Genomic DNA, 15,636 nt, shown 5'->3' with positions numbered 1-15,636 from the left:
TTCAGAAGTGCAGAAGGACTAGAGTCTGACCTCCTTCTTCATTCTCTACCCACTCCACAGTCAAGAGAAGACACGGCATAATCCCGCTTTCAAAGACTACATGCACAAGGGGTGCTCAGCAGGAGCCTCAAGCTGCTGCAAATTCCAGCTTGAAGGGCAGCCCAGTTCCCTTCTCCAAGTGGAAACAGGACTTGCACAAGGCCATCAAACAAATCACCTGCAAGAAGGCAATGAGGTTTCATCACTTACTGCTGCACTACCCCCGTTTTCCCTGCTCAGACAAAGCTTTTGCTGGTTGCTTATCTGTTCACCACAGTCCTTCCAGCCCACTCCCTTGGCTGCTGCCAGAGGAACTCAGAAATAACTTGGATTACAGATTTGGTCAACTCTCACCTTCTGTCTGGGCCAAACTCATTCGAAGGCAGATTAGTTTGGGTCCTTAAACCCGTCTCAAAACTGCAGAGCACAGACTGTCTTGCAGAGCCCAGCGAGCTTGCACTAAGCCAAAAGATGCTTAGAATAGAAGAGGAATGAGGTGTTGGAGCAGCCAAATTTGACCAGCTGATCTTGACAGCATGTTAGAGACGGGTGCTATGGGCAGCAGATTTCCACAGGGGCCCTAGGAAGGTATGACCCCGTGCAGAAGGGTGCACTGGAGCACTCTCCCTTCAGAGAGCAGTACTGTACGCCTGTGCTGCTCCCCTCTTGGAAAATCCACCAGCAAAGAAGCTGTTAATAGGATGGAAACAGTAAAAACCTTGACCCCAACAGAAGCAGACCCTGCCTGCTCTTGGTGGATGGGAATTTTGACTTGGCAGAGCATTAGCTTCCTCAACAAAATCCTTCCTCTTGTCAGGTGAATCGTGGGGAATATTTGGCAGTAGGCAGTAGAAAAAAAATGGCTATAAATCACAGGAGACTATGTCCTGCAGGAAGAAGGAAGAGCAGGCAAGAATGTAGAGATAAAAATCCTTTAAAAAGTCCCAACTAACAAAAATTGTGACTCACATTGGAAAAATTCTCTATGAAAACCATTATCTACAAACTGTCTCCCATTTCCTACGGAAATATTGAAAAAGCAAACTATTTTAAGCCCTGACACAACTTGGAAAATAGGATGGGGGAAGGTTGTGGAAAAATTCCTCCATTTTGACCTTCCACATCACAGAAGGTTGTAAACACTGTCTCAGGACCTAGGATATACACCACAATCTTTCACCCTCTCTATTCCCTGAAAGTCACTTTTTAACAAGATGCACATATTTGTGTCCAGAATGTAGCCCTCTGCCACCACAGGCACAGATATTTAAAAGTCTAAATCAGCCAAGGTCAAGGATGGATATGCTGGTGTAAGAGCCTCTAATTGCCAATACCCAGGTGGCAAGATTTGTCTTTGCTTTGTCTTTCAAAGGCTAGTTCCTTGCCAGAAGGAGACTTTCTATATATGCACGACACAGGGTGAGGGGCAGTTTTTTGTTGCTTCCATTTATTTTTTTTTCCCCCTAAGTTCTATGAAAAGCTCCCACCGGTTCTTTGGAAGATCACTTGAGATGGAAAGGTCATCCATAATGGGTAGCTGGCTAAAATGCAGATGCACAGTTGACTTGGCTGTTTTGAACAGCTTTTGCAAACATGCACAGCACTGACCTACTATCTTCCCCACTTGACTCTGTAAAAGCTCATGCTTTTGTTTAACGCTATGAAGTTTGAAAGCTTGGGGGACAGGAGGGCCCAGCAGTCTCCTAACGCTCACCCTAAGACCTTATCTGTTTTGCAAAGAGAGCTGGGTTTGAAGGACAAAAAGAGGGGTACTACTCTGGAGCAGCTGGTCTCCTCCCCAGACTGCTGAAAACCTGGCCCCTCACCTCAGTCTGCAGGGAGAAAGAGACTGATGCCACACAACAACAACTAAGGCACTTTACTGCTCCCTGTGAGATGGAGTGCAAAGATCTTTGTCACTGGATTGTCTGACGCAGACTTTAGAGCAAAAGTCAGTAATGATTTTAGATTAATACATACTCCAACCAGGAATAATGGTGACAGACATTTAATTCATGCACTGCTAGGAAAGCAAAATTTATATCTTTGCTTTATCTGTAAAATGCACTGTGCTTTTGAGAACACATAATCCTAACAAAAAAAAAAAGATAATAACAAATCTGTGTCCTTTAATTCAGTACTTGTAGCTGGTTTAATAATAGATTTTCAATCCACTTCCCTTTTTTATGCTGAGACAACTACAGTCTGATTTAGTGAATCTCTTTGATTTGTAATCCTGATTGTTATATTATTAATATGCCCTTGATGCAAGGAGCAGGATAACTTAAAGAAGTGATCAGCTATTTGGCTTGGCATTTGTGACCTTGGTCAGAGGACGTGTTATTTACAGGAAGTTTTCTGGAGCATCTGCAAGTAAATCAGCTCTGAAATGCAGCTTAATAGTTTGGGGCAAAGCACATTTAGTTTCAAATTCCCAGGAATCTCCAGCTTCAGACGCAAAGTGCATTTCCACAGATGGAAGCTGACATGTGGAAATGCCACCACGACTACTGTTCAACTGACCTTTGGTTTAGGGCCAGCTGCCAATGGGAAATGCCAAGCTGTTACTTACATTCATTCAAAAGAAGTGAGAAAACTGCAGAGACTTGAAAGGAAAAAAAGGGGAAGAGGTGTGGTCTTGCCTTTGGGAACCTAGCAAGAGATGAAAAGCCTGCAGACTCCAGCAAACTCCTCAGCCCTATGAGGAAACTCCTTTCAAAAGAACAGCCAAGAGCAGCACTACGTTCACTTTGCACTGCAGAACTGCTCCCAAGCCTCTGCTCACTGCAGGCTGGGGAGGATGGGTGCAAGGAGGCCATACAGCATCCTAGGGAGGAATATCCTGAGGCATCCAGGGCCTCTCAGGGACCTGTGAGCACCCTAAAGCCAGCACAAAGTAGCTTATTTGCAAGAGCTGGCCAGGCTACATCCTCAGTGCGGCAGAGCTAGATGATTTTTCTCCTTCTCCAGCTCTCTTACATCAACAGAAAAGACAGAGCCTGGGCTTTGCACAGCTTGCTTGGTGTGGAAAGAAGTGGTGATTCCAGCTGGAGTTCAAAATAGCTCTTTTCCTAATAGCAAATACAGGAAAGAAAATGCAACCCCCTGGAACCAGGCACTGGAACAAAATAACCACTCCAGAGGTTTAACAGGAAAACATCTTCCAGAAACAGGTTAACTGCTTCAGAAAGGGATTATCCCATTACTTGGAACACGTTTATTGTCCCTGCTGTCACAGCAGGAGAGTTACTCCACAAATTGTCTTGAATCCATATCCAAGACAAAGCAGCATGAGTAACACATCTCCCTGGCATCTCTGCCTTCTTCAAAACCAGAGCAATTTATTTGTTTTGCTTTGTTTAATTTCAAATTGTCTGTCATCTTTCTGGATTTTTGGGGTTTATTCTGCTGTTCTCACGAGCCATTCAATGTAGTAGACAGGCTTTAAAATTCATGGGAACTCAAACTGGCGGAGAAGCCCTGTGGTTTTGAAGTCAATTTTCTAATAATGGACCAAACCTTGGTAGGGGAGGCTTCCCCACCAGCTCCAAATAAAGGACTGTGGTCTTTTCAGTTAGGGGAAGGGTTGAAAAGATAAAAATGGATGAAGAGCTCAGCTCCCTGTGCCTGCCCTTCCCAGACATCCAGAGGGGCACCATGGAGAAGGTCCCAGAAACCTGTAGCTGCCCTGGGGTCCACAGAGGGAAGTGCAAGTACAAGGTAGGAGGATTAAGGTAGCAGTTGAGGCAGCAATAAAACTCTAGCCAAAGCAGACAAGGGCTTTTATAAGCATGGCACGAGATAAAGAGCTAAGAGGAAGCACATCCTGGAAAGCACATTAGGCAAGAGGACAGAAAGATGTAATTAATAAGAACTGACAAATGGCTCAGGATTTGCAACTGCTTGCTAAGACTGGAGAGAGCAGCAGTGGAAAGGAGACCTGCAAGTGTACATCCTCTTCAGAGGGGTACTGAGCCCTTGCCAGCGACTGTGGAAAGAGCAGGAGCTCCTGGCAGCCACTCAGCTGTGATTCCCTACAGCCACAGAGGGATATACATTCCTCCACCTGTCATTCTCCCCCCAGACTCCTCCTCACAGAGGTGCCAGGTTACATCCATAGCTTCCCTACAGTCACACATGCATTCTCCTGTTTGCACCAATGCAAGCACACATCCAGGCTGGGGGGAGCCAAGGTTCACATCCACCTGCTCTGACTGAAGAGGAATTTCAGTCATAACCTCTGGTCTTTAAGGAGAGACTTGAATCCAGTCTGGGGTGTTCAGAGCCAAGTCTTTTGACTACAGCTTTCCTGTAGGTCCTGGTGTGAATTGCCTGTAGCCATTGACTCACACCCCCTCCCTTCCCCTCCTTTCTGCTGCTGCATGCTTCTCATGCAGACAGGAGCATTTACTTTTCCATTTTTAAGCCAAACGAGTCACTCAAAGCAGACAACAGGAGCTCGAACAGCTGAGCTGGAAGAGACTGTCAGTCTCTGACCTTGACTGGAGATGAGTCTGGCAGCACACTTACCTTTCAAGACAGGAAACAACTGTGTCCGTGTCCTTCCACAGATGCCTTATGCCTGGGGACAGAGTTGCTCAGCCTGGCAGGATTTCACTGCTCTGCATTTGCAGACTGATACCTTACTTCCTCTGGGAAATAAGACCCTCAACCAACAAATTCAGTGCAGTTCCTCTACATCTGTAACATCTCTTAATGCTTACAATATCCTCCAATTTACAGTCACCTTGCTAGGCCTGATCCTAAGACAGAGCTGTATCATAAAGGCAACTGTGGGCTGATGGATACCTTAGAAGCATAAATGTTTATTTTGCACTGAAAACAAATTCAGCCTTATCAGTAGATGTACTTTAAATTGCCTTGTGGAGTACTTCACATTGCTTGGTGTACTTAACATATGCATGGAGGATGTTGCATTGTCTGACTACTGCCACTAAAAAAATGTACTCATATACATGTAGAATATGAAAAAAGGGCCTTCCAATGCTGGCTGCCAAGCAAGTTTAATGTTGCAGTACAAACTTATCCTGATACAAGCCAGATTTTGCCCTGGTACCACAATCTCTTGTTCATCAAAAAATTCCATCAACTTCCATTAGAGTTGTCAAAGATGGTGTAGCCCAGGCTTTCATCACTTGCCTATGTTTAAGCACATGAGAAGTCAATGGGATGGTTTGAAGCAGAGTGTCTCCCTCTGTGGGGGAAGCTCTGTGTATGATTCACTAACACTTGGAGAACACATTAGTATTCTACACATGAGAAATGAAATCCAGATCTGACCAAAATGTGGGGCGTTTGGCCATTTTGATGGGTTTATTCTCGTTTTCTTTGCAAGTGTTTTTCTGAAGTCAAGTTTTCTCTGTGAGTGAAGTCCATTGCAAGCTCTGAGTGTAAACAGATGGGGGAGAAGGTATTTTACCTGTAATAACATGTTCTACTTATTGTTAAAGGAATGTGAAAACACTCCTATGAGAATCAAGTCAAATAATCAGGGCCAGCCCATACACAGATGAAAATCATTGGGAAGTGAACTACATCTGTGAGAATGCCTTTGTCATTCCTGCTTGTCCAAACAGATCAATCAGCCCACCCTCTTGCTGTTTTACAGTGCTACCACTTGACAGCTTTGTTCACATGCTGCTTTTGCCTAAATCACACTAATCGGCTGGCCAGATAAAAGTTATTACCAAAGTTGAAGAAGTATAAATACACAGCTTCTTCTCTTACCTTCCGCTGAGAAGGAAACCGATAACAACAGCCAGCAGAATGACTCCCACTGTTACAGACACAACAATTATAGGAATCTGGCTCTGGTCGCTGGATGCAGCTACTGCTGAGATGAGAAACAGAAAATGGAGATTAGGGTTAAAATGACAGTCAGCACTCATATGAGTCTTTCTAGTGAGGCTGCCAGCGAGGTTTCAAGTCTTACCAGTTAACTTCTTCGTTTATGGTTTGTGTTTTCCCCTTGTGCTGTCTGTTTCTAGTTTGGAAAGGATACGGGTGGAAAGGAAACAAAACCACAAGCAACACTAAGCCAAAAACCCAACAAGATTGCATCTCATTGCTGAATCCAGAATCCAAAGCGTTGCAGAATGAAGCCTTTGAGCTTGTGAACTGAAGTTTTTCTCCCTGAGTTAGCCGCATTAGAAATCAGAGATAAAAGATGAAAACCCAACAGGCTCTCATTTGGATGGAAACCCAACACTCATGGAATGTTACTGCTAACAGACATAAGCAAAATCTACAAGATAAAAAGAATTACCTGCACTTCAAGAAGCTATAAACAATTATAAACTAACTCCTTGTGGCATCTCTATCACATGGCCATAAGGTGCCCTCTGCAAAACAGGAATTTGCTAAGACACATAGACTGCTTGGTCTTTTTATTGGCCAGGACTTGGGGGAAAAAAACCTCTTCCAGTCAGTGCCTTGTAATGTATCTTGTGTAAATGCCCTACACGGCAGGGGAAGGAGCCTGCTTCCCCCCAGGGGTTTGTATGTGGAGTTCCCCAAGGAGAAACCAAAGTCTCCTCACCTTGCCCTCTGTGCTGCCAGCTTATTTAGCTGTATGCATATAACCACCCCAGGGTACAAATGTCACATCCTCCCTGCAAAACCAGCTCCCTGGCACAGGCACCACTGCTCTGTGGGGGTAAACCTCATTATAGCTCTTAACCTCATGCCAGCCCAGGATGAAGCCTCATCCACCCCAGAGAGCAGCAGGAATTGATTGCGTACTGAAGAAGCCTTTAACTAAGAATGACTGAACTAAAAAAGGGTCTTTAGCACAGGATTAATGTTATGAAGGCTATAAAATAACTGAATATAGTCCCATATTAATTGTTAAAGGAAAAGAAAGACAAAAAGGTATGGCATTAAACATTGATCTGCACTGGGCTTCAAGTAGCTCTTCATATGGGAGCTCTCTGGTGCTTAACCACGAGCGGTGTGGATCTGCTACAGCAGTGTAAGTGACTTCACAAAGATTGGTCCTGATGTATTAAATATGTAATGTTAACTGCTTCAAACCCCTGCCATCATCCAGGGATTTTATTAGCCTCAAAAAGTTATGGGGGCTCCTTAAGATGGTGTTTTATTGCTTTCTTGACAAAATAATTAAAAAGAAAAACATTTAAAGGAGAACATTAAGCAGAGATTTTTTTGCACAGCTCAAGGGATGGGGAAATGAGATAAATTCCGCTATGATCTATGGCAGATGAAAAGCCTGAATTCATAAGCCAAGCTGGGACTTGCTGCCATTCAAAGTCAGGGACACAGACACACACACACACACCTGCATTACCCCTTCTCAGCTTGGTGATATGCTCCTACTCCAGCCCAGCAGACCAGCTAGATCAGCTCACCAACCCAGGCAAAACCAAAAAAAATCTTGGCAAGATTAGTTTTTGGGGCTAGACGAGCTTGGTGGCATTTAGAAAGGATGAAGCAACAAGTGGATACACCCAGGAACAACTTCCACTCAAATAAAAAAAAAATCACTGAAAATTGAAGCCCTGGGTGCTTCATGGTGCTTTGCTGAATTGCAGAAGCAGGGAGAAGTATGCAAAAATTCCCAAAATCTGGAAAAAGAGGGAAGTCCAAAATATCTTACAGCTTTCCTCCATTGCATTTCCCAGGCTGTTGAGGTATAACTCCCCCAAATGTATTAAAGACAACTATAGAAAGCTTGTGAACTGGAAACAAAACCTGTTGTTCAGTACAAACAACTTGGAGAGTGTTTTTGTTTCTCACAACAGCCACTGAAAGGTTTTCATCTGTGCTTGAATAAAAATCATTTGCTCTGGCTCTAACAAGAAGCTCAGATCTGTACTCTGATGTAGCAGTGAGATTTCGATCTGTGCTTGCTTTCAAAATCTCCAGGATGTGCAGGAAAGCAGTGGGAGTCTGGTCACTCTCCTGACACTAATATTGACTTTATATAGGGCTTTGGGGAAAATAAATGCTTTTTATAAGGTTTTAAATGTCAAACAGAGCTGTGTTTTGCAAGATACTGAGGCTTACATTGTATTTCAATCCCATCAAGTGTTAAAGTATCTGGTTAAGTCAGGCCTCAGCCAGAGCCTGTGTCCAACAGACAAATAATTTCCACTTCCAAAACTGGGGACCAGGCAGTAGGTATTCCTCTGACTACCCCAGCAACTCCTTAATGTCAGAGAAGTACCTATTCCTCTGCCTTTAAAATGTGAAAAAGACTGGGATACGGGTATGACTAAAAGACCCACAGAATTCCTCGTGTTTAAAAATATTTCCATGTGATGTCCTCCAAAAGTCCTGATTAACACAGATACTTACATGATGGCCTTTATGAAAATGCCATTATTTTTGGACCAGGATCACAGCTAATAGATCAAATATGCATATATTTCATGTGTTACTCATTAATAGACCAGAACACTATTACTCAAACAACTCTAAGCAAGAAACTTTCCAACTGAGAAAAACTATACAAAATAATTTTTGGGCATAACATGATTTGGTTGCTACTTACAGGGCACAATTAATTGTTACTACAATAAGAAATACATTAAATAGACTGTCCTTAATGCATTAATGTTTGCACCGTGATGCAATTTTCACTGTGTTAGCTTTATCGCTGGCTCCACAGCTACATTTGCACATGCATAATGACTCCTTGAAAATCTATTATAGCTTCAAAGGTAGCATGAACTAAAAAGACAACTCTGGCATCATCTTCTCAAAGATGATGAATTTTAAATAAACTGGACTACCAGTAACCAAAGTATTGATGAATTTAAATTTCCAAGGAAAACACAGAAAAGAGTCTTTTTCCCACAGGAAGGATCAGAGTATTTCCACCACAAAATTCCTCTTCTATGCACACAGTATAAAAATTAATAAATGACAGCTGTACAAACTAAAAGAGAGAAGACATATTTTCTGGTGGACAAAATTGTATTTGACACCTCGGCAAAATTCTGTATTTTGGACAAAAATAATTTCCCCACAGCTATGCCTGAACACAGAAGAGCAGCTGAGCCTCTGCATGCCTTAGGAGTTCACCCAGCCACAGAATCTGTTCCAGAATCCAGCCCTGGATAATCAGATACATTAAAAAAAATAATAAAAAATAAAGAAAATTAAAAAACCCACAAATGCAACAGGCCAAGAAGAAGTCCTGCACCTGAAGTGCAGATTTTTTTCTATTCCTGATAACAAGTCAATGTCCTTGCCTTGAGGCTGTGGCATTGGCAGCCAACAGAAACAATCTTTTAACTTGACAGGAATTTTCCCCAAAAAACACAAAAGACACTAATGCTGGTTCAACTCTTCCCCTTGCAGAGAGGCACCATTTCAGGGTTTTGCCCCCACAGATGTAGATATTTAAGAGAGCTCAGCATCCTCTGCAGACAGCCTTTAAGGAGCAGGTCCCATCCCCTCTGTCCCTCCTGAGAGGAAAGGCTTTCTTACACCAGGCTCCTGTAAACAGAGGATTTTTCTAAGCATGGAATGCCATGAATTTCTGAAGAAGATCTCCTGCCTCACCATGAGGAAGCAAAGGACAGACATGTCAAGTGCAGAGTCACGACATGCTCGATGTTTCCAAAGTCAGGGGATGAAGCCAATAAAAGGAAGCGCTCTCTGCAAAGGTATCGATCCCCTGACTAGTTTCTGGTAAGCACAGCAGAGACAGGGGCTGACAGTAATTAAAGAGACTTACACACTGGGCTGGTTTCGAACTCAAACCTTCGGCTGAAGCCCCCGTAGCCGGCAGCTGTCCGGGCTCGGATCTGGAAGACGTACGCTGAGCCTGGCTTCAAGCCATCCGCCGTAATCGTCGTCTCCTTCGACTTGATGATGGTGTAGCTCGTCTCCTGGTCCTTTTCCCAACACCCCCCCAAAAAACCACAGAGTTCAAACACACAAAGAGTGGCTCTCAGAGAAGACAGACTCTTAACAACCCCCAGAGAAACACTAGAGAAGATGACTGAAGCGTGCATTTTTGAGGATTTCTTCCTCAACCCCGCTCCCCCCCCCCTCAGAAGGTCCTTTCTGCAATACAAAATGTGAGATCTGATTTTCTCTTTTATAATCAATGATTCTAGGAGGCATGCAACTGGCATCTGCAGTAGAAGCAGCTTTCCACAGCTCGGGATGTACATGGCCTGGGGCAATGGAAAGGTTTATCATACAGAGATCAATCCCAAGGCACAGGGAAGATAAAACAAACCCCGTTGACTTAAAAAAGGATTTTGATTTACACCAAAAGCGGCTTCCCAGTAATGTAAGTAGGCCTAAAAGAGAATAATATATTACACACTGTACAACTTTATGCCTGCATTTCTACAACCACCAATTAGACCTTGGGAAGGGAATAATAAACCAAAACTGCAGGAAAATACCTAATTTTTGCACTGTTCTTCTGAAGCAATGAACTTGAAGAAAAATTGCTGAAATAAATCTTCATCTACATCAGTTTCTAATGTGAAACAGTTCCAGTTCTTTGATTAAAATTTTGTTGAAATGCTAAGTAATTACTCTTAGAATTATTTACTGTAACACATAATCTAGACAAGAGCTCATAAATTAAGGTCTACAAATTTGGAAACTGCTTTTTATTTACCATATCCTCTCAGATCCAAATTATTATGAGCTAAACCAGAGTTTTTAGCAGTTTCTTACCAAGATTTCTGGATAGCTCTTAGAATCTGAGCTCATTTTCCTTTTTGCTTTTTAATTTAATGGCCAGCTTCCCATAGACAGCAGTATGCCTGGGTAAGGCACTGGGAATTTCTTACATGTGAGATTACAAAATTTCTCAATTGAAGCCTGTTTTGGAGAAATGTGTACAGACACACACACACACATATCTGCCCTTCTTATTAAGGAGTGATCCCTCTTATAGGAATGAAAGTCTGATGAAACTCAGTTTTCCCAAAAATTTAATATAAATCATTCTTGTCCCTTGGAAATGAATGTGAATTTACTCTTATGAAGGGCTAAAAACAGAGAATATAAATTATAATAGCAACAAAGTAAAAGGATTAAGGGTAATATCCTCAGCCTATCTCAACTACTGGTTAAAAAGCAGTAAGTGAATATTAGGTCACATATTTGCTTGTATGTCAGCCAATTAACTTTTCAATACACTCTTGGCTTCTGCAAACACTTGGACTCTTGAGCTTTTCTATGAAAAACACTAAGCTTCACTCTCAGTCTGAAGAAAATAAATCAAGAGAGCATAAACTTGGACTGGCTGGAGCTACCTCTCCACAAAGGACTCACTCTTGAAGAACTATCTGCTGAAGCTATTTGAGACTAGTTCTGTACTACAATTTGAAGATTTTAAGCCCCCTCTCCTGCCAATTTGTTTGAAAACCAACTAAGGAAAATGAAGAAAAACACAATTCTTTTCACTTTAATTATTTGCTTTATCTTTTTTTGGTTTCTAAAAGCTATTCTTCCCAAGCCATTCCATGGTAATGATTCAATGTACCCCAAAAGTCACTCAAACAGTTTAATAAAGTGATTTAGTAATGGAATATTTCCAGCAACAAAATAACCTGATTCTTGCTGTGTACTTTAATCTTCAGCCCTGTTTAAGTCACTCACATATCTATTTCACAAGCTCCTTCATATGCAAAAATATTTTTGATCTTATTTTGATGGAGAAGATTTATGAAATTCTTTCCCCTGTTTGCATGGACTGCTTGAGCAGCTCCTTCCCATGGCCAGAGAAAGAAGACAGAAAGAGTAAGGATCTAGTCCTGGTCCATGTTGAGTGATGCCACCTGGATCACAGACAGAGCTAATGGAGTATCTTCAATAAAACAGAAATTCAATTCAATTGTGACTCAATTTCATTATTTTCTTGTTATTTCTTGCTTTCATACAGAAAGCCTGGATGTTTCCGAGGAAAGAAGAACACCTTACAACTCCACGTAAGGCAAAGATATTGCTATTTGGTCAAATCCTGAAAACCTGATTTTTGGAAATCTAAGGTTTCCAGAGATTTAAGGGGATATCACTCAAAATACACTACTTTGATAAAGCACATTTGTAAGCATTTTTATTTAAATTAATTTTGCAGGAAGAGAACAAGTCACCATATAAAATGAAGACTAGGAGAGGCAAGTTTTGTGGGGAGACTGCTTCCTCTTAAATCGAGAGAAAGAGGTGAAAAACCCAGGTGAGTTTTTAAGCCAAGATGCCCTTCTTCATATCAGAGCATATACAATCTCTCTCCACAACCCCCTTCTCCTCTCCTTTCACAGTGGATGGAAAATCAAGTGAGAAATTGAAATACCAAAGGCAAGGGATTGCCTGATGTTTCTGGGTGGAGGCAGATGCTCAGTCCCCAACCCCTTCTATTTTTAACAAATGAGCAGTCTCTATCCTAATGTGATAAGGCTGGAGGGGAATCTGACACACGGATTTAATGTATTTGTTCAAGAGAAGTGGCACACTAATGGAAAACAACACCCTCTTTTCAAGTCTTCCTAATCATTTACTGCAAAATCAATCTGACATTGATTTACGCATAAAATCTCTCCATTCCCTTCCATGACTCAAATAATAATAATAACTAAAAGAAGAAAACAATGAAGAGAAGGTACTTGGGAAGCTCAGCAATCAGTCCATCACACCTTTTCAAAATATTTGATTTCGTATTCCAGGATGATGCCATTGGGTCGATCTGGCTCCTGCCAGGAAAGGGAGATGCTATTTTTAGTTATCTTCCCTTTTTTCACAGTACTGACTGGAGAAGGTGCTGCAAGACAGGAGAAAAACAGAACAGAAGAAAACCATTGTTAGTAAGATGGTTTGCCTCAGCCAAAGTCAAACTCATCAGTGCAACCTCAATTGCAAGACAATCCTTAGCTACTGCAGATCAGTGGGGTCTGTTTTTATCTGGGTGGTATTTGCCCATTTTTAACAACTGGACTTGCACAGATTTGCAGTAGCATGACCACCAAGGCAAAGTGGAAACATGAACTATTATCAAATAGTTCATGTTTCCACTTACACATCAACCCCATCTTTTCAAGCAATTTTCAAACACATCAGCCCCACACCTTCTCTTTTCGAATGTGTCAAGGGTCTTTGTTATCAGAATTGCATATTGATTATGTTTTGCTTTCTTTTGCCTGCTTTCAAGGCATATATTTTTCAGAAGACCTTAGGTTACATGGGCTCCTTAACTCTTTTTCGATTTTAAGTAGTTTAAGCCTAGGCATCTTTCAGCCCCTTCCTTCCAGAAGCAAGGAATATTACAACCTTTATAATTCAATTGCTCTCCATAAATATCACTGGGGTGTTATAGCTCACATAGTGATGCTAATTCCTTGCAAATGGCAAAAGATTTTAATGGCAATCACAGTTCGGAAGTTCTCTGTGTGCTTGGGGAAGCCACAGCATGAGAGCAGCCATACCAGCGCTGCTCATTATCTTAAGATGCAGCCCTGAAAGGTTATCTGTCCTTTCCAGCACACATGTGCATCAGAAACAGGCTTGATCCTTTGTATTCAGTCCGCTGTCTGCAGAGACTTTTTAAGTTGTGGTTGCTGCCACCCCTGCCAGCTCTCTAGCAAAAGTTGCTACGGGCAATGCAACCCTAACACCCCAGGTATTTCATGCCAGTGATTAGGAAACAACACTGAGTGAAAAGACAAGGGGACGGGAGAAATTCATAGTCTCCCATTTGTAGGGCCAAGAGCTGCTTCTCCAGAGATAAAAATAGGCCATGCCTGGATGAGGGACTTTAACTCACCCTCCACACAGGCCAGCTCCTGCAGGGATGACAGGAAGCCTGAGCAGACCCATGGCAAAGACTTTTGTGGCCATATGGGGAATGGCATGCAAAAAGCAGCAGCAAACAACCATATTTCATCTTCCAAAATGTATTTGCAACTACAGAAAAAAAATTTCTTCTATATGCAGGACTAGCTAATTATCTTAACACTATAAAAGACACCAGCCCATTAAGTAAAATAAAGACAACAAATACATTGATTTTTCCAGGTCTGATTTTAAGCCAAAGAGGAAGGGAAGAGCTCCAGACAATTATTCTTGGACTGAAGGCAAGCAGCAAGACTTCTCTGTTATAGCAAGTTCCCACACCTCAGTCTTGCTTCAGCCCCAGTTTTTTACACTCCTCTTTACTTTCCCCACTTGGTTCTTGAAGGATCCTGAAAGGTGCTGGCTATCTCCATACTGTTTTCTGCTGGAGAGCTGGCATCAAGCTGTACAGACAGTGTTTGCTTTTCAAGTGTGCATCCACCACTGTGCTCACAACTGCTCCACTGAGCGAGTAAACACCACCTTGATTTGAATGATGATCGTGTTATTTATGCAGGCACTGCATGGTGATCACCAACAATTTTTCATCTGCAGAAGTCACCTTACCTCTCCCCGACTGACGTCCTCTACAAGTTTTTGGGCTATGTGAAGGCAAATAACAACCTAAATACAGACTGCTAAGGTGGTAAAGGAATTTCCATTAATCAGCTCAGGTGCCTAAATGTGTGCTGTGCATGTGTGTGCACAGCAAGCTGAGCTGTGCACATGAGACACGCGATCCATGCACCGCCAGATGTGCTAGCTCAAAAGTTGGAGCTCCATTAAAACAGAATGAAGCCCCCTCTGATACAAGGGAGCTACACAGTTTTTAGGGATGTTGGAGAACAGCCTCGCTGTGTGCTGATGGTGCCAAGGAAAAGATTTCTACAATCCTTGTTAAAGAGATGACACTGATCACTTGTTGTGAGCCTCTCAGATGCTACCATGTACAGGGAGGAGCCACCAAAGTAATCAGAAAAAGGGACCTGTGCCCTCTGGGACTGATCTCCAGTGCCCACAAATCCCTGCAACACCTATCCCATGCTTACAGAGCTGGCAGCCAGGTCTGGCAGGATAGAGAACATCAGCGTTGAGCATTAAACCATTTTGAACTCCAATTAGCAAAGGTAAACTTGAGAAGAGCAGTGAGGGAAGACCTCAGCTCTCCCTGGTATTGAATGCCTCTCAGGAAGGTGAAAATCATGCAATTCCCAGTATCAAAACTGCCTGATCAAATAGTGTTTTTTTCATCCACTTTATTGAGGTTTCCTGAAGTGTTTATAGGACTGAGGCTCACAAGTCAAGAAAACAAGAAAACAATGTAAGTGCTCCCAAACTCTGCTACAAAACCTTTCCCTAAGAAGTTCAGGGCAGTTTAGCTCTCCTTTACGTGCACCTGCATAGTATAACACAAAATGCACCACCAGCCACCCAGACACACCCATCAAACTTCACACACTCCTAAAACAGAGAATTTTCTTTAAAGAGCGTGTGCAAAAAGCTTGGCTAGTGAGCAGCTTTGTGTATTTAAATCTCTGGGTGTGCAAGTCTCTAAAATGTTCAGTTGTGGCTTATAGAATGCTCTGCTTTACCGGGAAATGGATGGAAGATAAGAAAATGAGTAACCCAACTCTCAAAGTAAATTAGAAGGGGAGTAACCATATCCTTTTTGAATCTCCTTCAAAAGAAGTGTTAAAGTGTAACCGTGAGATAAAGGCCAATTAAGTAAATTCAATAAATCCCAGCGGTGCTGGC

At 42.3% G+C, this 15,636-nt stretch overlaps 1 protein-coding gene across 11 annotated transcripts in view; it reads right to left on the bottom strand.

The window, feature by feature from the left end:
* EPHA5 (EPH receptor A5) overlaps positions 1–15,636 on the bottom strand; it is a 194,097-nt gene that overhangs the window by 39,877 nt on the left and 138,584 nt on the right. For 6 of the 11 annotated variants that reach the window (XM_019006391.2, XM_015624694.3, XM_015624696.3 and 3 more), the window contains 3 exons: positions 12,690–12,814; positions 9,764–9,923; positions 5,788–5,890 (listed from right to left, as the gene is read on the bottom strand). In XM_019006391.2, coding sequence (XP_018861936.1) covers positions 5,788–5,890; positions 9,764–9,923; positions 12,690–12,814 — 388 coding nt within the window. Of the gene's footprint in view, positions 1–5,787; positions 5,894–9,763; positions 9,924–12,689; positions 12,815–15,636 lie in introns of all 11 variants that reach the window. The other 5 variants (XM_015624693.3, XM_015624695.3, XM_019006387.2 and 2 more) reach the window with 1 other exon arrangement.

This window comes from Parus major, chromosome 4 (genome assembly GCF_001522545.3).
Source record: "Parus major isolate Abel chromosome 4, Parus_major1.1, whole genome shotgun sequence".
NCBI lineage: Eukaryota > Metazoa > Chordata > Aves > Passeriformes > Paridae > Parus > Parus major.
This window is presented reverse-complemented; position numbering and strand designations above follow the sequence as displayed.